We start from the raw sequence: 26,668 nt of genomic DNA on the forward strand, positions 1-26,668 counted from the left end.
GATGGACACAGTGAACTGTGGACAATATGGCAGGCATTTCCTGGTTGACAATATCCTCATCGCCAGTTGCAGCTGTGACAGAGTATTTTGAGGTGTCTTGGGAGGAATTGCTAGAGCAGCTTACACACATTTAAAACACAGAATTTTTGCAGAGTGCTTTTTGCAAAAGGTCAACAAAGTATCTGCATTCAGCTTGCCTGGGAGAGCATGTGATTTTTGCAGGCAGAGATAGAACAGTTTTGCTCTCAGAGAAGGAGGGAGTGAAACTGTGAAGAGAGACACAGAAATCAGTTCCAGAAGGACAAAGCTGGCAAACTTTTGGAAGGCTGTCTAGTCAAAGGAGAAGACTAGCTGTCTGAGGTGACCTGAAAGAAAGAGGATCATCTGGAGAACTCTGAAGGAGGCAAGTTTCGTCAGCAAGACTGATTAAACAGGACTCAGGTGCAGATGTCCTGGAACAAAAAGGAATCTCTCTAAAGACTAACAAGAACCCTCCTGAGTGGTAACCATTTTCTTGTTAAACACCAAAGACTGGTGAACTTTGTTAATGCTAACTTCTGTGCACAGTGCAAGTGAGATTGGACTGTGATGCAAAGAACTACTCTAATCTTATTACACATACTTGCGCTTAGTATTGGTAAGTAGGTTAAGTAAGTTGAAAGTAATAAGTTTAATTCTGTTTTCTTGTTCAAATATAATTTAAAAATTACTTTTAAGTAACCCTGGGTTGTGGTGCATATCTATTGCTGCTGGTTTTTGGGGTCCTCTGGACTCCGTAACACAGCCACAAAGATCACGCCACCCACCTGAGACGACTGTGCACCTACTTGAGTGAGTTCAGGTTGACTATCAACCCTGCGACTACCAATTTCGTCTGGACACCATTGCCTTCCTGAGGCAAAGGATAAACAGATAAGGGACCACAGCCCTCCCTGAGGAAATCCGCACTTCACTAAGCCACACACAGTAAAAGGGCTACAGGAATTCACCAGTATGATAAACTTTTACAACAGGTTGATACCGACAGCACCACGCATTATGCACCTCCTCTTTGCGCTGATGGCAGACAAGTCAAAAGACATTAATTGAGACAATGAGTCTTCCAGGGCATTGCAGAACGTCAAAGACGCACTGGCCAATGCCACCCTCCTGGTAAGGAGCATGCTGGAACAGCTTATTGAGGGCCAGTGACAAACCCTGGCCTTTTTCAGCAGGCACCTCTGTGCCCACCACCCCACCCCCACCACCGAGCTCAAATAGAATGCTTTTGATCGAGAGCTATTAGTGCTGTACCTGGCGGTAGGACATTTCCGTAACTTTTTGGAAGGGTGGCAATTCAAGGTCTTCACCAATCACAAGCTGGTGACCTTTGCTTTACATAAGGTATCAGACCCGTGGTCAGCCCGACAACAAAGACACTTGTCCTACGTGTTTTAAATTACCATGGACATACAGCACATCACGGGGAAAAGCAACGTGGTAGCCTGTGCTCTGTCACTCCCTGCCCCACAATACATATGTATAACATGACAAGTGTTTTGTGAAGTTAGAGAACATTACATAAGGAAGCACGGTTGGCATACCGGTTAGTGCAATGCCTTTACAGCGGCAGAGATCAGGGTTCAAATCCTGCACTGTCTGTAAGGAGTTTGTACATTCTCCCTGTGTCTGCATGGGTTTTTGCCAGGAGCTCTGGTTTCTTCCCACCATTCAAAACTTATTGGCGGAGTAAGTTAATAGGGTGTAAATTGAGTGGCATGGACTTGTGGGCCAAAATGGCCTGTTACCGTGCTGTATGTCCAAAAAACTTTAAAAAAAAAAATCACAGTACAGGCCTATGACCTACAGTACCCTCCATAATGCTTGGAACAAAGACATTTGTCCCTGTGCTCCACAGTTTTAAATTTGTAATCAAACAATTCATGTAATTAAAGTGCTTATTTCCAGATTTTATTCAAGATTATTTATATGCATTTTGGCTTGACCTTGTAGAAATAACACCACTTTTCATACATAGTCCCTTCATTTCAAGGCACCATAGTGTGTGAGACATTTGACCTCACAGGTGTTTGAATACAGACAGTTCCCGGGTTATGAACGAGATCCATTCCTAAGTCCATGTTTAAGTTGAATTTGCAGGCAAGTCAGAACAAGTACATATGGTTCTTATTTAGCATCAGTTAGTTAAATTTCTTGAAGTAGGCATCAAGGGAAGTTTGTACAGAGCTTTTCTTGCATCATATTTGCACTTTGGAGGCATGGTTACAAGGGTAAATAACCATGAACTGACTTAAAATGGCGGTCAGTGTTCTCTTTCCTCAAGTCGATGAACAACTGAAGTAGCGCGTATCCATTCGTAAGTAAAAATTGTCCAGATGTTGGACGTTCGTAATCCAGAGACTGCCTATACTCAGCTAAGTTTAATTGCTTCATTGGTGCAGGTAAAAGTGAGCAAGGCTTGCTTTTAAGCTTTTGATCAACTTTGGAGTCTGTAGTTGCCATTTTTTAAATTAGGACCAGAGTTGTGCCAATGAAAGTCAAAGAAGACATTATGAGGCTGAAAAACAAGAATAAAACATTAAGAAACATTGCCACAACCTTAGGATTACCAAAATCAACAGTTTGGGACATCATTAAGAAGAAACAGCATACTTGTGAGCTCAGTAACTGCAAAGAGTCTGGCATTCCAAGATCTCCACTGATGATGACAGAAGGATTCTCATCATAATGAAGAAAAATCCCCAAATATATGACCATCAGATCAGAAAAAAATCTTCAGGAGGCAAGTGTGGATATGTCAATGACTACTGGCAACAGAAGACTTCATGAACATAAATACGGAGCTTACATTGCAAGATGCAAACCATGACAAAGGTGGTATGCTTTGGATCTTGGGCAATTCCTTTATGTCTACACAATCTGCTCTTCCCATCACTCTATTAGAAGCTAATATTGGTCTCATCTGTCCACAAGACATTTTCTCCAGAATTCTGCAGGTTTCTTTACTTCCTGGAAAACTTTAATCTAGCCAACCTATCTGTGGTTAACTAGTTATTTGCATCTTGCAGAGTAACCTCTGAATTTCTGTTCATGAAGTCTTCTGCGAACAGTAGACATTGAAATACCTGCACTTGCCTCCTGAAGAGTTTTTCTGATCTGCCGGACATGTGTTTTAGGATTTATTTCATTATGATGAAAATTCTTCTGTCATCAGCAGTGGAGATCTTCCTTGGAATACCAGTCTCTTTGTAGTTACTGAGATGACCAGTAAGCTCTTTCTTCTTAACGATGTCCCAAACTGTTGATTTTGGTTATCCTTCATCTGCGAGAGGTGATTCCAGCTACAGCTCCTGAGTTAAGGAATTGGACCTGGATCATTCAGGAGGCAGAGGCGGGTAACAGACAGGAGTTACAGGGATGCCATCACACCTAGGAGGCAGGAAGAGGGTAGATGAGTGACAGTCAGAAGAGGGAAAGGGAACAGGCAGGCAGTGCAGGACACTCCTGTGGCCATTCCTCTCAAACAAGAATACCATTTTGGATACTGTTGGGTGGACGACCTACTGGAGACCAGCCATGGCAATCAGGTTTCTGGCTAAGAAGGGAAGGGTGGGGGGAAAAGGCGAGACGTAGTAATAGGGGGTGGCTAAGGAAGGAAGGAAGGAAGGTGACATGTAGTGATAGGGGATACCATAATTAAGGGGACAGGCAAGAGGTTCTGTGGAAGAGATCAGGTTCATTGTTTCCCTGGTGCCTGGGTCCAACATTTCTCAGATTGAGTTCATGGTTTTCTCATCAGATGTCATGGTCCATGTAGGGACCAATGACATGGGTAAGAAAGATAAGGAAGTCCTGCAATGAGAGTTCAGGGAGTTAAGCACTAGGATGAAAGGACCTCCAGAGTTGTGATCTCAGGATTACTACTAGTGCAATATGCTAGTGAGGTTAGAAATAGGAGGATGAAGACATGGTGCATGGTGCAGGAGGGAGAGCTTCATGTTTCTAGATCATTGGGCTCTCTTCAAGGGAAGGTAGCGATGTTCCAACAGGACATTTTACATTCTAAACTGGAGGGGAACTAATATCCTTGCAGGAAGGTTTGCGAGTGCTGCTCTCAGGAGGTGGTTTAAACTAGATTTGCAGGGGGATGGAAACCAGAGTGCCAGAGCAGATAAAGTAGAGAAGGGAAAAGATAATGTGAAAATTGTATGTAATGTAAGTCAACAGGATGTACATGGTGAAAATGTTCTCAAGTGCATCTATTCCAGTGCAAGGAGTATTGTAGGAAAGGTAGACAAGCTTAGCGTGTGGATTGGTATATGCAATTATGACATTGTGACTATTAGAGAAACTTGGTTGCAGGAGGAGCAGGACTGGCAGCTCAATATTCTGGGCTTCCATTGCTTCAGACACGATACAACAGCAGGGATGAAAGGGGAGAAACGGAATTGCTCGTCAGGGAAAATATCACAGCTGTGCTCAGGCAGGACCAGAGGACTTGTTTACTGAGGGCTATATGGGTTAAGCAGAGGAATGAGAAGGGTATGACCACATGAGGTTGTATTATCGACTGCCCAATAGTCAGCAAGAATTGGAGGAGCAAATCTGTAGTGAGAATCTAGACGCTGCAGAAAACATAAGGTTGTGATAGTAGGAGATTTTAACTTTCCACATTTTGACTGGTACTGCCATTCTGTAAAAGAGCGGGATAGCTTTGAACTTGTCAAATGTGTTCAGGAAAGTTTTCCAAATCAATATATAGAGGTACCAATTAGAGAGAGTGTAATACTGGATCTACTATTAGGGAATGAGACAAAAAACAGGTGACAGAAGTATGTGTAAGGGAACATTTTGGGTCCAGTGATCATAATGCCATTAGTTTCAAGTTAATTATGGAGGACAGCTCCAGGCCTCAGGTTGAGATTCTAAATGGGAGAAAGGCTCATTTTGAGGAAATGAGAAAGGATCTAGAATGCTTGGATATGGATCAGTTGTTTTTGGGAAAGGATGTGCAAAGTGGAAGACCTTCCAAAGTGAAATTTTAAGAGTAAAAAGTTTACATGTTCCTGTCAGGATTAAAGGCAAACTTAAAGACATAGGGAACATTGGTTATCTAGGGATATTGAGGATCTGGTTCTGAAGAAGTGTATAGCATATGTAGGTAACATGGAGAAAATGAGGTACATGAGGAGTATTAAACTATGCAAGAAAAATTTCAAGAAATAAATCAGGAAGGCCAAAAGAAGGCACACGGTTGCTTTGCCAGACAATGGGTCAAAATTGGTCCACTCAAAGGTCAGAGGGGTCAGCTATGTATGGAGCCAAAAGAGATGAGGGAAGATCTTAAATGGGCTTTATTTTTTGCCCAATCAGTATTCACTCAGGAAATTGACACAGAGTCATGGGGAGTAAGGAAAACAAGCAGTTAGGTCATAGAATCTCTACAGATGAAAGAAGAGGAAATGCTTGCTGTCTTAAAGCAAATAAGGGTGGATAAATCCCCAGGGCCTGACAAGATATACCCTCAGACCTTGAGGTAGGTAAGTGTAGAAATTGCAGGGTCTCTGGTAGAAATATTTAAAATGTCCTTAGCCATGCATGTGGTGCCAGAGAATTGGAGGGTAGCTCATGTTTTTCCATTGTTTTAAAAAAGGCTCCAAAAGTAACCCTGAAAATTATAGGCTGGTGAGCCCGATGTTAGTAGTAGGTAAATTATTGGAAGATGTTCTCAGAGATTGGATATACAATTATTTGGAAAGCCAGGAACTGAATAGGGATAGTCAATATGGTTGTATGCATGTTCGGTCATGTTTAACCAATCTTGAGTTTTTTTGAGGAGGTTATCAGGAAAGTTGATAAAGGAAAGGGCATGGATGTTGTCTACATGGACTTTAGTAAGGCCTTTGACATGGTCCCGCATAGAAGGTTAGTCAGAAAGGTTCAAATGCTAAGTATTCAAGGTAAAGTATTAAAATAGATTTGACAATGGCTGGATAAGAGAAACCAGATGATTGCTTCTCAGACTGGAGACCGGTGACAAGTAGTGTGCCTCAGGGATCGGTGCAGGGACCATTGTTAATTGTCATTTATATCAATGATCTGCAGATGACACTAAGATTGGAGGTGTTGTGGATGGCAAAAAAATACTCAAAGCTTGCAGAGGGATCTGGACCAGCTAGAAAAATAGTCTGAAAAATGGCAGATGGAATTTATTGCAGACAAATGTGAGGTGTTGCATTTTGGAAGGATAAATCAGAAAGGACATATAGGGTAAATTGTAGGGCACAAAGGAGTGTGGTAGAATAGAGGGATCTGGGAATACAGATACATAATTCCCTGAAAGTGGCATCACAGATGGATAGGGTTATAAAGAGAACTTTTGGCATACTGGCCTTCATAAATCAAAGTATTTGAATGTTTTGGTGAAGTTGTACAAGACATTGGTGAGGCCAAATTTGGAGTATTGTGTGCAGTTTTGGTCACCTACTACAGGAAAGATATCAATAAGGTAAAAAGAGTGTAGAGAAGATTTACTAAGATGTTGCCCGGACTTCTGGAACTGAGTTACAGGGAAAGGATTTTATTCCCTGGAGCATAGAAGAATGAGAGGAGATTTGATGTATTTAAAATTGAGGGGGATAGACAGTAAAAATAGATAGGCTTTTTCCGCTGAGGGTAGGCGAGATACAAACTCGAGGACACGGGTGGAGGGGAAATGTTTAGAGGGCACTTCTTCACACAGAGAGTAGTGGGAATGTGGAACAAGCTGCCAGCTGAAGTGGTGAATGGATGGGAGAGATATGAAGGGCTATGGACTGGGTGCAGGTCAGTGGGACTTGGCAGAATGATGGTTCGGCACAGACCAGAAGGGCCGAAGGGGCCTGTTTCTATGGTGGAATGTTCTATGCTTCTAAGGTTTGGATACAGTTTTGTCCTTGTTTTAGTCTCATAATGGCTTCTTTGACTTTCACTGGGCACAAAAATGGTCCTCATTGAAAAATGGCAACTACAGGCTCCAAAGGTGATCAAAAGCATAGAAGCAAGCTACCTGTACCAATAAAGCAATTAAACATACCTGAGTAATCATAAAAACCTGTGGAGACAAATGTCCCAAATATTATGATGCCTTGAAATGAGCGGACAATGGATAAAAAGTGCTATAATTTCTATATGGTAAAACCAAAATATATGCAAATAGCCAAATCTGAAATGTGCACTTTAATTGTTTGATTACAAACTGTGGAGCACAAGGGCAAATAAAGGAAGAAAGTCTTTGTTGCAAACATGGAGGGCACTATATGTAAACTGACTACAATTATCTATTTTTTTATTTATTTACACACCACAATTGCATCCATGTGGATATCTAAGAGTCCTTTGAATGTCCCTGTTGAACAAGCCTCCACCCGCAATGGCATTCCAGTCATCGACCATTCTCAAGAGTTAATAAAACAGACCTCTGATGTCTCTCCTAAAATTTCCTCCACTCACCTTAAACAGACATCCTCTGGTGAGGGGGAATTAGAATGTGAGTGCAGAAGGGAACCAGGGTGTTACAGTCGAGAAAGAGGAAAATAGAACAAAGTCAAAAATAACGTACAGCAAAGAAGACAAAAAGGACAGGCAGGTAAGACAGGATAATTTGCTGTACAATGGAAATACAGAGAAATCGGTAACAGATACTGATCGAAGGGTACTGTACCTAAATGCACGGAGCATTAGGAATAAAGTAAATGTCCTTGTTGTACAGCCACAGATTGAAAATTATGACACTGTGGCCCTCACCGAGACATGACTTAATGATCGATGTAATTGGAAGCTGAATGTCCAAGGGTACACAGATAGGTAAAGGTGCAGTTTTGGTCACCAACGACAGGAAAGATATCAATAAGATGTTGCCCGGACTCCTGGAACTGAGTTACAGGGAAAGGATTTTATTCCCTGGAGCATAGAAGAATGAGAGGAGATTTGATGTATTTAAAATTGAGGGGGATAGTCAGTAACAATAGATAGGCTTTTTCCACTGAGGGTAGGCGAGATACAAACTCGAGGACACGGGTGGAGGGGAAATGTTTAGAGGGCACTTCTTCACACAGAGAGTAGTGGGAATGTGGAACAGATAGGTAGAGGGGGTGGCATAGCCCTGATGCAAGAAATAATATTAAATCACTAGAAAGAAGGGACATTGGAACAGAAATGGTAGAATCTTTATGGGTTGAGTTAAAAAATGTCAAGGGTAAAAGGACCCTATTGGCAGTTATATACAGGCCCCCAAACAGCAGTTGAGGAGTGGTCTACAAGCTGCAGCTGGACAGAAAAAGCATGTCAGAAGGAGAATGCCAAAATAATTATGGGGGATTTTCACATGAAAGACAATTGGAAAAGTCAGGAAGGTATTGGATTTCAGCAGAGCAAGTTTGCAGAATGCCTACAGGATGACTTTTTGGAGTTACTTGTTAATAAGACCACCAGGGGAATGGGTGATGTGTAATGAACCTGAGGGGATTATGGAATTAAAGGTAATGGAACCCTTAGCCAGTAGTGATCATGATATGACTGAGTTCAGAGTTTGAAAAGGAAAAGCTGACATCAGGTGTGACAATATTTCAGTGATAAACAAGAAGAACAGGCCCAAGTTGACTGGAAAAGTAAGCTGGATGGAGGGGCAGCAGAGCAGGATAAATATATTCCAAGAAAAAGGAAAATTATGAATTGGAAAATGTGGCTAACAAGAGAGGTTAAGGCTATAATAAAAAGCAAAAATTAGTAGAAAAACAGAGGTCTGGGAAACTTTTAAAAAAAATTACAGAAAGAGAATTATGAAAGGAAGTTGGCAAATAACATACGAAAGGATAGAGTTTTTTTTTAAATATAGAGAGTTAAAGAGAGACCCGGATAGATATAGAACCAATTGAAAATTATGATGGAGAAATTATAATGGTTAACAAAGAGATGGCAGAGGAACTAAATGAATATTTTGCATCAGTCTTCACTGAGGAAGATAATAGCAATATACCTGATAGAGGCCTCAGGAAATAGAATTAAATACAGTCAGGATTACTAGAGAGACTGTGATTATTAAACTGAATGGACTGAAGGCAGACAAGTCTCCCAGACTGGATGAAGTGCATTCACAAGTTCTGAAGGAGGTGGCATTGGAGATTGTGGAGACATTGGAATTGATTTTCCAGAAATCAATAAACTCTGACATGGTTCCATAGGATTAGAAGGTCACAAATGTAGTTCTGCTATTTAATAAAGGAGGAGGTAGAAAAAAAGGAAATTATAGGCCTATTAGTCTGACATCAGTAGTTAGAAAGTTATTGAAGTTGATCCTCAAGGACGAGGTTTTGAAATATCTTGAGATACATGGCATGATAGGTCCAAGCCAGCATGGTTTCATGAGGGAAGATCCTGCCTGACAACATAATGGAATTTTTTGAGATCTCAAGATGGATGGACAAGGGAATGATGTGGATTTTATGTATTTGGATTTTCAGAAGGCCTTCGATAAGGTGCTTCTTTAAGAGGCTGCTTAATAAAATGAGAGCCCATGGAATAACAGGAAAGATAATAGATTGTGTGGAGCATTGTCTGATAGGCAGAAAGCAAAGGGTGGGAATAAGAGGATCCTGTTCTGGTTGGTTGCCGGTTACTAGTGCTGTTCCACGGGTTGGTATTGAGGCCACTTCTTTTTACAGTGTGTATTGATGATTTAGATTATGGAGTGAATAGTTTTGTGGCCAAGTTTGCAGATGACATCAAGATTGGTGGTGGAGTAGGAAATGATGAGGAAACCCCAAGGTTACAGAGACTTGAACAGCAAAGGAATGGCAGATGAGATACAATATTGAGAAATGTACATTTTGTTAGAGGAAATAAACAGGCAGATTATTATTTGGATGGAGAGAAAATTCAAAATTCGGAAGTGCAGAGGGACTTGGGGTCCACATGCAGGGTAACCTAAAGGTTAATCACCAGGTTGGATCGGCAGTAAAGAAAGCAAATGCTATGTTGGCATTTATTTCAAGAGGAGTAGTGTAAAGAGTAAAGAGATTTTGTTCTAGGGGGCATTGGTGAGATCTCATTTGGGAATTCTGTGTGAAGTTTTGGGCCCCTCATCTTAGAAAGGATGTAATAATGTTGGAGAGAGTACAGAGAAGATTTACCAGGATGATTCCAGGAATGCAAGAGCAAACATATGAGGAACGCTTAGTAGCTCTTGGACTCTATTCATTGGAGTATAGAAGAAAGAGAGGGGATTTTGAATGCTGAAAGGATTGGACAATGAATAAAAGGTTTCCCTTGGTGGGTGAATCCAGGACAAGAGGTACTCATTTAAAACAGAGATGAGGTGAAATTTCTTTAGCCAGGGAATTGTGGTTTTGTGAGGGCCAAATCATTGGGGGAGTTTAAGAGGGAGTTTGATAGGTATCTAATTAGTCAAGGTCTCAAAGGATATGGGGAAAAGGCCAGAACCTGGAACCAGATGTGAGAACAGTTTAGCTTAGGGTGGATTTGCAGAGCAAATAAGATTGGCTGAATAGCCTGCTTCTGTTCCTTTTTCTTATGATCTTGGTATTTGCTATTGCTGCCCCAGGAAAAAAAAAATGCTGGTTGTCCACTCTATTTAGGCTCCACATAATCTTGTATACCTCCTGTCATCTTTCGTCATTTGTAACTCCAAAGAGGAAAGCTCCAGCTCTATTAACCTTGCTTCATGATATGTTCTCCAATTCATGCAACATTCTTGTAAATCTCCTCTGCATCCTCTCCAAAGCATGTACATCCTTTCTATAACGAGGCAATCAGAAATGGACACAATACTCCAAGTGAGGTCTAACCAGAGTTGTTGTATAAGAGGTTTGAAAAAGTTGCAGCATCATGTCCCAACTCTTAATTTCCACATCTTAACCATTTGAAGGCAAGCATTTCTTCTTCATCATCCTATTCATATGGACTAGGATTCCTTCAAGTCTGACCATTTTGTTATATGCCTGAATCTTGATAATCATTGCTGAGGTTAACTTCTTTGTAGTATATAGAAGAGACAAAATATTTCTTACAGTGGTATTTTGTTAAACACAGTGTCACAGTAAAAATTTACATTATGAAAACATTTTCCATGTTTCACATGCAAAGGACAAAGGGGCAAAACACATAATAGTTACTGGCTTTGTACTCACTTTCCAAAAAATATCCCGAGCTGCTTCTTTTGACATTTTTGCTGGTCTAATAAGAAATACTCCAAGAACCAATATTCCACCAGGTAACATCCTAGCAACCTGCAATGAACAAGAAAAGTTGAACACTGAACATTAAATGATTTTATATAAGCCACCTTTATCAGTAAGCAAAAGTTTCAAAAAAAGACAAATACTCGTTCCCCCAATTTACTTTGATAGTGAAAGATTATTTCGCGTCTTGTTAAAAATTACTAATTTATCGTAGTTCTAAGATTCAGCCGTGGATACCAAGCAGACACAGGAAAATAACCGTGAACACTCCAGGTAGTTGGTTGGCACATATTTTCAATACCCTGCCAGGTTCGCCATCAGGGTTTGACACTTTGCAAGGATCCACCCTCTTGAAGGATGTTCTGACGTTGCTCTCTGAATCAGATATCACAGGGTTTCCAGCTTCTGCAGGGATTCTCCTTTTCAAAACTAGTATAAAAGGTATTCAGCTCATCGAGGAGTGAAGCATCACAGCCATTTATGATGTTAGGTTTCACCTTGTAGGATGTAATGGCCTGAAAGCCCTTGGGATCTAACCTCAGTTCCTCCTTCTGTACTGGATCCTTAACTTTCCTCAGGAATATGTACTCAGACCCCTACTGCTAGTCTCTCTACCCTCATAACTGTACAGCCAAATGCCATTCCAACTCAGTCTTCAAATTTGGCAATAACACATTGGTATTGGGCAAAGTATCAGAGCACAGGAAAGAGATTGAAAGTCTGGTGGCATGGTTTTGATAAGACAAAGGAAATGATAATTAACAAAAGGAGGAAGACAGGGCCACACTCCTGTCTACATTTCTGGTGCTGAAGTGGAAAAAGTACATAGCTTCAAGTTCTTAAGATTTGACCTACAAAAACATATTGATGTGACCCAACTCTACTTTCTTTGAGGTTTGCCATGTCCCCCTTGCCCCCAACAACTTCTATAGGTGCACCATCAAAAGCATACTTGCTGGGTGAATCACAATATAATATAGGAGATGCTTTGCTCAAGGTCAGAGGAAGCTATACAAGGTTGTGAATGCACCTCAGAACTTAATCTTTCCACCTCTCCGTGAACTCCATCTATATCGCCCATTGCCTAGGAAAGGCAGCCATCATAAACACACTCTCTGTGAAAGTGCACACTGACATGCTTAAAGACAGTTTCTTTCCCATAGCCATCAGGCTCCTGAATGAACGCCACAACAATGTCATCAGCTTCCTTTTCTTGGCAATAATAAAATCTTTTCATTGCAACTCCATACCCTGTAAATTTTCCTCTTTATACAGATGGATGAAGGTTCATGTTATTGTTTTAGACTGCTCACAAATGAACCCTTCTCATTGAGCTGGGTATAATTTAACAAGCAAATAAGTTTTAAATTTAATTTGTTTATCCGTCTGTTCTTACAGTGTTCTTAGGCATGTCAAGATATAATTTTCCTGCAGAGCTTACATTGTACTCCCATTTTATCACCCTTTGAAAATATTGAGTGACCACTAACTTTCTATAAATATTTTAAATATGTTCTAATAAATGTTTTATTATTTAGTCTGAATTGTCAGGGCCCACAAATTGAAAATAAAAATTTAAAAAAAAATCAACGATATACTGGTAATCAAATTTAACAACCAAAAATTTCCTTTAATCGTTTTGTGGCAGTTCACATAATTGATGGGATAGTCAAACTGACTCTGTGTGTCACACGCGCATCAGCGGAGAAGCCACATCAAACATCTCCTCCAGCAGAGGCTCTGGGCCCACACATGCATACAATGCATGATGGTGTCACAATGACATAGCTTCCAGTATAGGGGTCGGGACTTCCAGGGGCCTTAAAATGCAGCATGTGAAAGTAAAATAAACTTTTGAGTGAAGACAAGCCTACCGACTTTTGGTCTCTTTTGTTCACTCTGCTAGCGCTCCGCTACATTGGAGACCACTATAGGTTTGGACATCTCTGAACCCCTCAGCATAGGCACTGCAGCAGTTACCGCCATGGCACTAAAACTACCTACTTTTTGACACTCCGCCCCCTACCTACTTTTTGGACACTCCACCCCTGCACCTGGTTCAGACAGGTGGAGGCACAGATCCAGATAAAGCAAATCACCTCCAACTCCACCAAATACTACTATGTCATCAGCTCTTTAGACCAGGAAACAGCGGCCAGAGTAGACGACCTCATACAAAACTCACTGGATGAAGGTAAATGCAACGCACTTAAGTCAATATTCATCAGCACGTATGGGCTCTCCAGGCGAGAGGACAGCCTGGGAGACAGAATACCATCTGCCCTCATGGACGAAATGTTCACGCTGACAGAGGGACACTGACCATAACTTATGTTTGAGCAGATGTTTTTAAGAGTGGATGACATTCAGTTGCTGCTGGCCGATGCGGATTTCAGCGACCCAGGAAAGGTCGCAACCAAAGGAGACACACCAACCGTCAGCTAGTTGACCCACCCATAAACGTACCTGCAAATGAAAACCCCACCACTGGGGACCAACAATGTCCCCGCAAGCCATACGAGGGAACAGACACCAAATGGTGTTTCTACCACCAGAGGTGGGGGACTGACACCTGAAAATGTCAGCAGCCCTGTGCGTTTCCGGTAAATGCCCAGGCCAGCTGCCGCTAAGGGTTTTGGAAGCTGACCACAGACAGCCTCTTGCACATCACGGGCCGCAGGTTCCTGGTCAACACAGGCGCAGAAATCAGTGTTATCCCACCAACAGCACTCGAGACCCACACAAGACTCCGCGGCCCCACCCTACAAGTGGCCAAAAACACCTCTATGGAGACTTTCTGCAAACAATGTGTGGCAGTTTGGCTAGCAGATGATATTTTGTCCTGGGACTTCAAGCTTGCATCAGTACAAGCACCATTCCTAGGCACAGACTTCCTGAGAGCACATAGCCTGCTAGTCAACCTAGAAGCCAAATGACTGGTGCACACTCAAACTTTCCCACTTGAGGAAGCAGTAATGCAAGCCCCACAACTTGCCTTGGTATCAATCCACACTGATAACTACAGCCACATTTTAGCTGAGTTCCCAGCAATTCTCAAGCCCTAATTCACATCCATCATGCCGAAGAACGGCATTCAACACCACATCACCACCCAGGGAACACCCTCCCCTCCATGCACGCTCCCAACATCTGTTTCAAGACAAGTTGCAACTGGCGAAGGAAGAGTTTAAATGCATGGAGGAATTAATTGGGCATCCTCCGCAGGTTGACAACCCACGAGCCTCACTGTTACATACGGACCCTAAGGCTACCGGCAGTTGGTGACCGTGCAGGGACTACAGGCACCTCAACGACGCCACCATTCCAGACTGGTACCCGGTCCCCCACATTCAAGACTTCACAGCCAATTTGCATGGCTCACGAATATGCTCAAAGGTCAACCTAGTCCGCGCGGCTATCATCAGATCCCTGTGCATTCCGACAATATCATGAAGACAGCTATCATCATGCCATTTGGCCTCTTTGAGTTCCTGCACATGCCCTTCAGCCTCAAAAACACAGTTCAGGTGTTCCAGCGCCTTATGGATACAGTTGGCAGTGATTTGGATTTTGTCTTTATCTACCTAGACGAAGTCCTCATCGCCAGCAAGGACCACCAGGAGCACTAATCCCACCTACCCCAATTTTACTCCTGCCTCAGCGCTTTTGGCCTCACCATTAATCCGGCCAAATGCCAGTTCGGACTAGAGGTCATCGATTTCCTGGGCCATAGGATAACCAGGGACGGTGCAAAACCCCTACTGGCCAAAGTGGAAGCCATATGCCAGTTCGCCAGGCCGACCATGGTAAAAAGCCTTCAGGAATTCATGGGTATGGTCAATGTTTACAACTGCTTCATTCCAGCCACCGCTAAGATCATGTGACCACTTTTCATCATGATGGCTGTGACAAAGAAAGACCTAATATGGGACAACGAGGCCTCAAAGGTGATCCAATAAACCAAACATGCCCTTGCCAATACCATGTTACTTGTACACCCGAGGACGGATGTTCCCACTGCCGATGCATCCACCACTGACATTGGCAGGGTACTCGAGCAGCTAGTAGATGGACCTTGGAAACCTCTGGCTTTCTTCCGCTGCCACTTGAGGCCACTGGAATTCAAATACAGTGCTTTAGATAGAGAGCTGCTGGCATTTTACCTCGCGGTGCGCCATTTCAGATACTTCCTCAAGAGGAGGCCATTCACGGTATTCATCGATCACAAACTCTTAATGTTCACCTTTTCAAAGGTTTCAGAGCCCTGGTCAGCCCGGCAACAGTGGCACATGAAAACGTCATGGCGGATGCCATTTCCAGGCCTGCAGTTCAAACGTTAGTGCCAGGCCTAGACTACACAAAGTTCGCACAAGTACAAGAAGCGGATGTCAAGACTCGCGCTCTCCATACTGCCATCACTGGCTTGCAGCTATGGAATGTCCAACTGGCATAGAACATAAAGACACTATTCTGCGACATGTTCATATGGAATCCCCACCCAGTGATCCCCACTCCATGGAGGCAAAGGGCTTTTGACTCAATTCATGGCCTTTCCCCTCCCTCTCTCAAAAAAACAGTCCTCATGGTCGCTGCTCGTTTCATCTGGCACGGCCTGCACAAGCAGGTCGGTGAGTGGGCACAAACATGCACAGACTGCCAGACCACCAAGATCCACAAGCACATTGAGGCACCCATTCAGCTGTTTGAGACACCGAGTCACAGGTTCGAACATATACATGTCGACATCGTGGTGCCCCTTCTACGCTCCAGGGGTAGTCGACCACTTTACAAAATGGCCAGAGGCAGCTCCCATCAGCAAGACCACGGCGGTCCACATGGATATTCCGTTTTGGAATCCCCGCACTATGGATCGAGATGCACATTTCACTTCCGCCCTATGGACAGAGTTGGCCAACCTACTCAGCACCAAACTGCATCACAAGACAGCCTACCACCCCCAATCCAATGGCCTAGTCGAACATTTTCACAGGCACCTCAAATCAGCCCTTATGACCCGGTTGACCGGACCCAACTGGGTGGACAAACTACCCTGGGTTCTCCTCGGGATCTGCATGAGCCGAAATGGTATAGGGATCCCCTCCCTAACACTTCCAGGCGACTTCCTCCCAGCAACAAGGGATTGGGAGCCAGAGGGCACCGCGGTGCTCGAACGGCTCCGCATTAAGTTAGGCAACCTTACACCACCCCCACCTTCTCACCACGGTCAGAGCCCCTCCTCCATACCTAAAGAATTAAAACATGGAATTTCTGTTCATCTGCAGGGGTGCCCACCTCCCACCCCTACAACGACTATACATAATCCGCAACAATGGCTCTGCATTCACTTTGGACATCAGAGGTAGGGAAGAACTTTTTACCATTGACTATTTGAAACTGGCCCACTTGGACTTAAGCCCCCAACCATTTTCACCCCTGCTGGCCAAGCGGAGGGGTAATTTCCCAACCCCGCCAATTAAAGGCTCCACAAAGTACGAACACTGACGCTGGTTCGGGGGGGGGGGGTGTTGTGTGGCAGTGCACATTTTGATGGACAGGTGAACCATCTCAGTGTTTCATGCTTGTGTCAATGGAGCAGCCACATCAAACATGGTGCCGCGTGTTCGTCTCCTCCAGAGGAGGGTCCGGGCCTGCATATGCATGGACTGCACAGTGGCATCATATGGGTGCAGCTTCCGTTGTAGGGGGTGAGACTTCCGGTGGCCTTAAAGTGCAGCGCAAGAAAGTAAAATTAACTTTCGAGTGAAGAGGAGACCACTGACCGCTGGTCTCTTTTGTTCACTCCACTATAGTTCAATTAAATTTTAGCTTGACAGTTCCACCCTTTCTCAAAAGTCATGACTTGGATTTTTTTAATTTTTGACAAGATAGATTTGGATTATTCAATGGCTGCATCAGTCAGCTACAATTCAGTATTTTTTGAAGATTCCAGTAGTTACTGCTCAAATATTATTCACAAAATTATGTAGAATGCACCAAAGTGAGGTAGAGAACAAACTGTAAAGATCTTTATTCTAATAACATTTTTTTTTAAATTGCACACGTAACTGAGAACATTGGGTGGTTTTAAAGTTATGGCAGAAACTAGCCAGATATCATATACAGGTTTAAAAATGGCAAGATGCTCATTTGTTAAAATTGTTTCTATCTTTAATTAAACAGAGCTTTCCTTTGATTTCAAACAAGTATTTTGTAACCATATAAAAACAGAAGCTTAAACAGAACATAATGTTATGAGTATGATATTTATGAATATGAGAAACAATACCTTGTATTCTCTCTCAGCAGTCTCCACCCAGATGGCATCAACAATTTCCGGTAATGCCCTCCCCTAGTCTTTTGCTTTCCCATTCTTCTGATTCCTTTCTTTCAGCTCCCCGGCCCATTCCTTCTCAAGCTGAGAGCTATCTTTCAACTTCTTCCGCCTCTCAGCAGTAATCAACAATCTTCTTCTAGCCTATGCTCCACCCCATGGCCCTCCCCAACCTTCTTATTTGGCCTGATTTTCAGCAGAAGGCCTAAGATGCAAAACATATTGCTGCTTTTTTTCTTTCTATGGGTGCTGCATAACCTGCTGAGTTTCTCAACTCTTTTGCATACTACGAACAAAATATTGTTTTTTTTTCTCATTACACTGTCTTTTAATCCTGGCTTAGTAATATGTTGTGAATCTTTGATTGAGTAAAAAATGATTTCAATTCCTATGCTGCATTTTTAATACATATAACAGATTTTAATAGTTAAAAGTATTCCTAATACTTCCTTGCAGACCAACAAACTGATGCTGAAAAAACACACAAATGCTGGAGAAACTCAGCAGGTCAAACAGTGCCTTTATGTAGCAAAGGTAAAGGTCAATAAAAGGCTCAAGCAGGAAACGTTGGTGATGCATCTTTACCTTTGCTACATAAAAGTACTGTTTGACTTGCTGAGTTTCTCCAGCATTTGTGTGTTTTTTCACTTAACCACAGTGTCAACAGAATCCTGTGTTTTACCAACAAACTGATGCCAATCAGTGCAGACAGTCAACATTACCTTCTCTTCACTGTCCATCAACAGCTGGGCACCTCAAGGCTGTATGTTTAGTCCCTGGTTCATTCCCTGTAAACTCATGATTGTGTAGCCAAGTTTAGCTATAATGCAATCTACAAATGTGCTGATGACACACACCACTGTTGCTGAATACAGAATGGAGATTAAGAAGCGGAGTGTGTGGTGCCACAACAACGGCCTTATTTGCAACAATACCAGGACCCAGGAGCTTATGGTGTATTTTAGGAAGGGGAGGCTGAAGAATCACACACCTGACTTCATTGAAAGGACAGCTATAGAGGGATAGTACCTTCAAGTGCTGGGGAGTCCATACATCAGAGGACATCTCCTGGAACCAGCATATCAAATCAATCATGAAGAAAGTACACCAACACCTCTACAATCTAAGAGGTCTAAGAAAAAAATGGCATTTTATTAAAATACTTGATCAAACAACTGTAGAAAGTATACTGTCTGACTGGTCACATCCATGACCAAGGTTGGAAACTCAAATGTCCAGGAAAATAGAAGGCTTCAGAAAATAGCACACCTCGTCAGGTTCATTACTGGCACAAAAACTGGTGGCTCCCTCTCAATAACTATGGAATATTTGAAGCTACATTTACTCAGCTCTTTAACCAATGCGCAGGATTTATTTTTTTGACTGCTTTGTCCATTCCAACCTAATTGCATAATGGGAGTGGTATTCAGTAATCACCACCTTTGACCAAGCCAATCTACCTCTCACCAAAGCAGTCTTTTCTAACCACACATTATAATTAGGCTATATTTCTCCTTCCTTAATTCCTCTTTACACCCTCTCCCCTGTAAGGATTCCATTCCCTTCTCTCGATTCCTCAGTCTCTGCCTTTCCCTCTACCACCATCAACTTGGCCCTCACCCTCATATCCTCCATTATCCGCCTATCTGTCCCACCACCCCCATGTGCAATAAGTCAGCAGTTCTCCTTGTCCTCACCTACCACCCCTCCAGCCTCCACATCCAAAACATTCTCCTCAGCCATTTCCACCGCCTATTACATAACCCCCTCCACAAGACATATTCCCCTCGCTGCCTTCCACAGCTAACCTTCCCTCCATGCCTCATGCCTCCCTAGTTCACTCCTTCCTCTCCATCAATCATCCCTTTAGCACTTACCCCTGTGAGTGCAGGAGATGTTCCACTTATGCCCACACGTCCTCCCTCACCACCATTCATGGCCCCAAACAATTTTTCCAAGTGAAGCAACATTTTACTTTTGAATCTGTAGGGGTCATCTACTGCATCCAGTGCTCCCACTGTGGCTCTATCCATTGCAATAGCATGGATCTCCCAGTGGACACCCATTTCAATTCACTGACCCATTCCCTTGCTGTCATGTCTCAGACTACCAGAATGACACTACCTCATCTTCTGTCTGGGCACTTTTCAATTGGATGGCATTAACATCAACTTCTCTGGCTTTCATTAAACCACCTCTTCTCCCCACCCCCCACTTTCTCCTTCCCCTGTCACCTTTACACCAGCTCTTTTCCCTCTGTCTCCTTTCACAGAGACAAAATCAATTCTCTCATCATATCAAATTAACACCTTTTGTTTGACTGGACTCTTCTCCCAGCAGCCTTGTCTTTATTTAGACACTTTCCTGTTCTTTGCTTATTCTTTAAAGAAAGGCTCAGGCCCAAAACATAATATGTATATTACCTCCTATAGATGCTACGAGTCCAGCTGAGTTCCTCCAGCATTTCTGTGTGTTTTTACTACAATCATAGAATCTGCAGACTTTTGTGTTTCACTCCAATCAGTTGATCCACTATAAAATCTTTTCAAGGGATGCCTACCCTGAATAAATTGTTCTCCTCTCTTCAAAAGAAGTTCTGTGAGTGTCTCTCTCACTATTCTCCATCTGCATTTCCTGCTGTTCTCAATCTCTACAACCATGTTCTCACCCAGACTCGCTTCCACAACCATGTGTCTTTCCTGGCTACTTCCCTCCACTGCCATCTGGTGCCACATGGATTCCTGCTGCACTTACAAGCCTGCCAGTTTGTCCCTCACCAGGATCTCAGGTACCTGCTGCTTTCTTTGCTTCTCTCACTGTATCCTACACACTATCCTCAGCTCAATGAGCAGGTACCAGTGGACCTTCATTCTCTCATTACTACTCCTCAGTACCTCTCTTACTGTGGCCTGCCACGACACTCTCCTACACTTCATCCTCCATCAAATCCACTTGTTCAACTGCTGACTAATCCTACACACACCTAGCATCCATCAGGAGTGGAAGCTCACCTCACTCAAGACTGCTGCCTTGGTAACCTCCCATGTTGGTCTTCACCTTGGCCCTGACAACTTAGCCCCGGTGACCGACAGGACTAAGCATCCCTTGCAATCTCCCACCATGGCCTCGATGACATACAGGACCATGTCTCTGACACGAACTTTCACCCTGAACTATCCCCTCCCCCCCTTTGACCTTTCCTACCCACTACCTCCTGAACAACCCATTCCTCCTCCTCCCCTCTCCACCTCATTGACCCTAACCCAGGTCTTCACCATCCCCTCCAACCTTCCCCTCTTGAAGACTGAACGCTCTTTCCTCAATAGCAGCCTCACTGTCCCCCTTCGCTCACACCTCAACAAGTTTTGTGTGCACCATTAGCTGTCTCCATGCTCTCTACTACAACCAGGGTTCTTGACCCCCCCCCCCCCCCCCCCCCCCACCATCACAGGTCCCCTTTCCCAGTTTAAATATTTTTTTTTCCTCCTGGACATCTTTTTCATCTTCTGCCTGCTTTGGACCTTTATATTTCCAACTGCCGCCAAGACATCAACCATATCGACTTCACTACTTCCCTCATACATTCCAATCTCACCCCCACCATGGAACACCTGGCCCTCCATTCTCATCCCAACCTCACCATCAAATCTGAAGACCAGAGTGGTCTGGCGCAATGATCTCTATCTGGCCGAAGCCATACGATAATTCTCAGATATCTCCTCTTACTTACCCATCCAACAGAACCCCACCCAAACTCATCAAACCACTGTATTTCGCACCATCTCTGAACTCATCACTTTTGGTCATCACCCCAAGAATGTCCTCCATCCTTATTGTTTCCCAACACCACACCACCTGTTTCTACCTCCTACCTTAGATCCAAAAACCCAATTGTGTCGCATGATCCTGGCCAACTGAATTGGTATCCGCTTACTTCGACTGTGTTTTGTGCCCGCAGTCCAGTCCCTCCACACCTACATCCAAGACACTTCAAATGCTCTCCATCACTTAAATTCGATGATCTCATTTTTTTCATGGACATCCAATCACTATGCACCTTTATCCCCCAAACAGAAAGCTTTTCATTTCTATCTGGACAATAGACCCAACCATTCCCCTTCCACCAATTGACAGAACTTGTCCTCACCCTTAGTAACTTCTCCTTTGACTCATCTCAATTTTTCCAGGTCAAAGGGGTAGCCATGGGTAACCACATGGGCCTAGCTATGCTTGCTTTTTAGTTGGCTATATGGAGCAATCCATGCTACAAGCCCACACAAGCAAGGCCCCTCAACTTTTCCTCCACTACTTCGACTACTACCTTTGTGCTGCCACATGCACCCATGATGAGTTCGCTGATTTCATCCACTTTGCTGCCAAATTCCATCCATCTCTAGCAACACTCTCCCTTTCCTCAATCTCTCTGTCTCCATCTCAGGAGACAAAATCTTGACAGAAATCTTTTGCAAACCCACAAATACACCTTTTCACACCCTGTCCTCTGTTAAGGATTCCAATCCCTTCTCTCAATTTTTCCAGTTCTGCTGCATCTGCTCCCAGGCCGAGGACTTCCGAGCCAGATCAGAGATATCCTCCTTCTTCAAAGAATGTGGCTTTCCCTCTACCACCATCAAGTCAGCCCTCACCTACATATCATCCATACCCATACATCTGCCCTGGCCCCCTCTGCCACTACACACAAGGACAGGATTCTCCTTGTCCACACTTACCACTCCACCAGTCTCTGCATCCAATATATCATCCATCGTCCACTATTTCTGCCACCTACTACGTGATCCCTCCACTAGACATATATTCCCCTCTCTGCCTTCTGTAGGGTCTGCTCCCTCCATGACACCTTTGTCCATTCCTCCCTCCCCACCAATTTTCCCTTGGCACCTACCCATGACCACAGGAGATGCTCCACTTGCACCCACAAGTCCTCTTTCACCACCATTTGGGGCCTCAAGCAGTGTTTCCAAGTTAAGCAACATTTCACTTTCAAATCTGCAAGAGTCATCTACTGCATCTGGTACTCCCATTGTGGTCTCCTCTATATCAGAGAGACTGGATGCAGACTGGGAGGCCGCTTTGTTCAGCACCTCGGCTCTGCTTGCCACAATAGCATTGACCTCCCAGTGGCTGCCCATTTCAATTCCCCGTCCCATTCCCTTGCTGACATGTCCGCCCATGGTCTCATGCACTGCAAGACTGAGATGACCCATAAATTGGAGGAACACATCATCTTCCACCTGGGCATTTATCACATCCTTTTGTTGGCCTGGACTCCTCCCCCAGCCAGTCTTGTCTTTGTTCTATCATCTTCCTGTTCTTTGCTTATTCCTTGAAGAAGGGTTTAGAGCCAAAACATGGGCAATATATCTTTACCTCCTTCAGATGTTGTATGACCAGCTCAGTTCCTCTAGCATTTCTATGCATTTTACTACAATCACAGCATCTGCAGACTTTCATATTTTATTTCCCCAATTCTTGGACAAACTGCAATATAAATCTATACACAATTCTGCCTTTTAGAGCTCGCCTCTTCCCTCCTCAGGAGAAACTTTACAAGAGTAAAGCAAGAATACTTATAAAATTGAATAAATAGTGAAAATCTTGGTCAAAGAGGTGCCCTTAGAGCAGCAAAGAGAATTAAAAAAAAAGGTATCAAATCATAGTTGGAGAGATGCAATAAGCCATGGACTGGAATAACAAATATTCAGAGAATGGGTCCACCATATCCTATTTAAGAACAGTAAATTCAGAAATCCTGTCAACTTGGGGATGACCAAAGGATGAAAATTGAAAGAGCGCAAAGGTTTTTGGAAAATTGCAGGATGGCTGAAACAACAGAAATAAAAGTAAAGTGGAGATATAGAGAGATTCAAAAATGAGGGTGAAAATTTTAAAATTGAACAGTGCAAAAGGGTGAACTGGATGGTGTAAGAAAGAACATATGCAGCCATTTCATTGAATTGATTGAAAGAGGGAGGGCAGTTAGGAATGCAATGAAATTGTAGAAAAAAACTAGTTTGTTGTATATTTCCTACTCACTGCTGCATGTACTGTGTGGAACTCCAGTCAACAGTATCATCTCCCAAAATTGCTGAGTTGAAGTGAATTGATACCACCCTGTGTCACAAGTTCTCTGGATCACTTGATCTCTGTTGCCCAATCAACATCCTGCTGATCTGAGCTTTTCAAATCTAACTGCCTGAGTCATCTGACTCCAATTGTCAAGTTCAGCCTTCAGATAAAATCCCTGTTGAAGTTTGCTACAAAATAATCAAAACGAGAGTTCACAAAAACTTGAATGAGGGCCCATAAGCAAATATTAGAGGTGTATATAGAGTATTTGAGCCATTATGTTTATTTCTGTAACACCTCTGGCTCATTTTAACTCGTAATACTTGCCATTATGAGGCTCTGAAATTAAATACTTTTCATCATTGCTTTATAAGAGTTATTGATCATTGCCATTCCCTATCGTACACAAAGATGTTACACTCTCATTTTCTCCAGTTAAATATTTGTACGGTTTAGTCTTTTTGGGGGCCATTCAATATAGAAGTTAGGCCTAAGGAAAAGTGGATTGCTGACTCATGCCACTTCTGAGGTCCAACACTGAGTTGCCATTGCAATGTAATGTTTCTTTCCAATCAATAGAGTGAGGAAATCTAGTTTCCAACAGCTTCACTAAATGTTAATAGATTCTGGTCATATAACTCCAACTAGTAGATTTTACATATTTAATATATCTGTTCAGTTGACTTTTCAATACATTTTGAATTTGTCCCCCACTCAAACACTTGTCCAATTCTCTTGTTTCTCCCACTGTTTTAACTCTCTCCATGGTCTCTTTGTCTCCAATTCTTCTCTTCATCTATCTTGACCTCCAGTCCTTTCACTGTCACTGTCTTTCTCTTCTCCCTCTCAAGCTTACTAATCAAAATCTTATCATCAATTCTTGCTCTGAATACAGCATTGGGCACAGAGCACTTGCATGTAATGTTTTAGGATGGCTATTATATTGAATGCAAGAACATTTTGCTCTCTCTAAATAAAATAAATTATTTTATTTTAAACACTGACCTGTCGAGCATGCTCAGATACCCATTCTATGTCACTTGCATTCATTTCATCTGGATTATCCGGTGGAAGCTCAGCCTGATCTTTAAGTGGAGTTTGAGCAGCAAATATTATATAGGTTTTCATTGGTGTAACCTGACAAAAAAAAAGGTTGGTAATCAGATTACACAATGGCATAAAAATACTTACGCATTCTTACATTTAATTTTAAACATCATATTTTCACTGCTCATGTACACCTTCGGTTTATCATAAAATTATTTAAATTTGACCACAATTTATAATTAGCCATCAATTTATCATTGGATCATAAATGAAGGATGGTTACCCCTCATACATAACTAAACAGCTTTAATATGTAATTCTCATCAGAAATATACATTTGAGTGTCTGTAATGATTGATGGATGCATATTTCTTCCCTTTAACAAAGCAAGTAATTCATGTAAAGGATTTCACAAAATTATTAAAAAAAAGCCAAGAGTATACAAACACAAAGTTATGGTTTCATTTGATAAAATTTTTGAAATGTCTCCAAACAACAGGTATTGATGATTTCAAGTAGTACAATCCCATAAAATTTTTGTAATACTGTAGCCGCGCGCTGCTCAAAAAAAAAGACACACATGGGTATACCGAGGTATAGCTCTATTTTATATGGTTGGCGTTCCCGCCGTTTACCCCATCAACTGATGTCACTGCCCACATGTCAATAGCAGGTTTCCCATGCACGGGTCTCCTTCTTGCATTACAATGCCTTCTTCCCCGTGCACTATCCCCAAGCTGTTGTTTGTGCAGTGGGGACCAGCGCCATGTTGGGGATGCTACACTGCCTTAACCGTACAACCACTGGTTCAGTAGCTGGGGCCAGTGCCACTGCGTGGTCTGTTGGCTCTTGGTTGCACTTACCGGCCAGAGCACCGGCCCAATTGCCACGGTGGCATACCACTACATGAACCCCCCCCAAGAACCAGCGGTTTTGTCTTTGATTCCCAAAGGCAGTGTCTTTGTCGTCTTTGGCAGTCTGCCTCTCTTGTGTGGTACTGGCGTCTCAACGGGGCATGCTGGGTCCAGATGTGCTGGCTTCAACCTATCTGTAGTGAAGACCTCTGGCTTGCCTCTGTCCTCCAATTCAAACATGGTACCGTTGTTTCATACAACCCAGAATGGACTCTCGTATGGGCTCTGTGGATGGTGTGGACCCTTGTAGATGAAAACATACTCACAGTCCTGCAGGTCTTTGGGTATGTTGGTCCTCACTTGTCCGTGCTTGGTAGGTGGAGTCAGGGCCAGGTTGCTTACTCATTCCCGAAGCCTGTGGAGGAGTGCTGCTGTGTCATCTGGTTGCTTGTCTGGAGACGGTGTGAATTCCACGGGGACCACCAGTGAAGCTCTGTACACAAGTGCTGCAGGACAGGTGTTGAGGCCCATGGTAGCTCGTCCACCCAGTTGGATCCTTGTAGACTTGAGGTGTTTGTGGAAGTGCTGCACCAGCTTGTTCGATTGAGGGTGATAGGCTGTAGTGTGATGTGGCTGAGCGTCCCACAGACTCGCGAGGTCAGACCAGAGGCTGGAGGTGAATTGGGCCCCTCTGTCCAATGTGACGTGGGATGGTATGCCAAACCGTGCAACCCAGGAGGAGATGAGGGTAACAAGCCCCTTGGACGCCCAGCACCCTCTCTTTTGCTTCCACAAAATGTCTGTTCGTGCTGCAACTTTCCAGGGGTTATTGATGTCGGCATCCGCCAGGAACAGTTGAACATCTTCAAGTAATTGCACTAAGAACGCCTGCTCAAAAATAATGCAGGGTTCATGCTTCCCAAAGAGGGCCAGCATATTGTTCATCAGGGCCGATGGGGGCCTGGCCCCAGCCTAAGTGAAGCAAATGTGACTCTCTCTCTCACCATGAGAGCCCAAAAGTCTGAATAAGCAGCTCTTTGAAGGCAGTATAGGCACCTTCCGACGGGGGCCCCTGGATGAAACTGGCTGTGATCTGCCGGATCTGAAACTGT

General features: G+C 43.3%; 1 protein-coding gene and 1 long non-coding RNA gene across 9 annotated transcripts in view; one reads left to right on the top strand and one right to left on the bottom strand.

The window, feature by feature from the left end:
• Positions 1 to 26,668, bottom strand: part of odr4 (odr-4 GPCR localization factor homolog) — a 117,496-nt gene that overhangs the window by 75,618 nt on the left and 15,210 nt on the right. For all 8 annotated transcript variants that reach the window (XM_069938233.1, XM_069938232.1, XM_069938231.1 and 5 more), the window contains 2 exons: positions 24,661 to 24,792; positions 11,187 to 11,285 (listed from right to left, as the gene is read on the bottom strand). In XM_069938233.1, coding sequence (XP_069794334.1) covers positions 11,187 to 11,285; positions 24,661 to 24,792 — 231 coding nt within the window. The remainder of the gene's footprint in view (positions 1 to 11,186; positions 11,286 to 24,660; positions 24,793 to 26,668) is intronic.
• LOC138763679 (uncharacterized) overlaps positions 1 to 26,668 on the top strand; it is a 61,804-nt gene that overhangs the window by 12,227 nt on the left and 22,909 nt on the right. The gene's annotated exons all lie outside the window — the stretch shown is intronic.

The sequence above is a fragment of the Narcine bancroftii genome, chromosome 5, assembly GCF_036971445.1.
Source record: "Narcine bancroftii isolate sNarBan1 chromosome 5, sNarBan1.hap1, whole genome shotgun sequence".
In the NCBI taxonomy this organism is placed as follows: Eukaryota; Metazoa; Chordata; class Chondrichthyes; order Torpediniformes; family Narcinidae; genus Narcine; species Narcine bancroftii.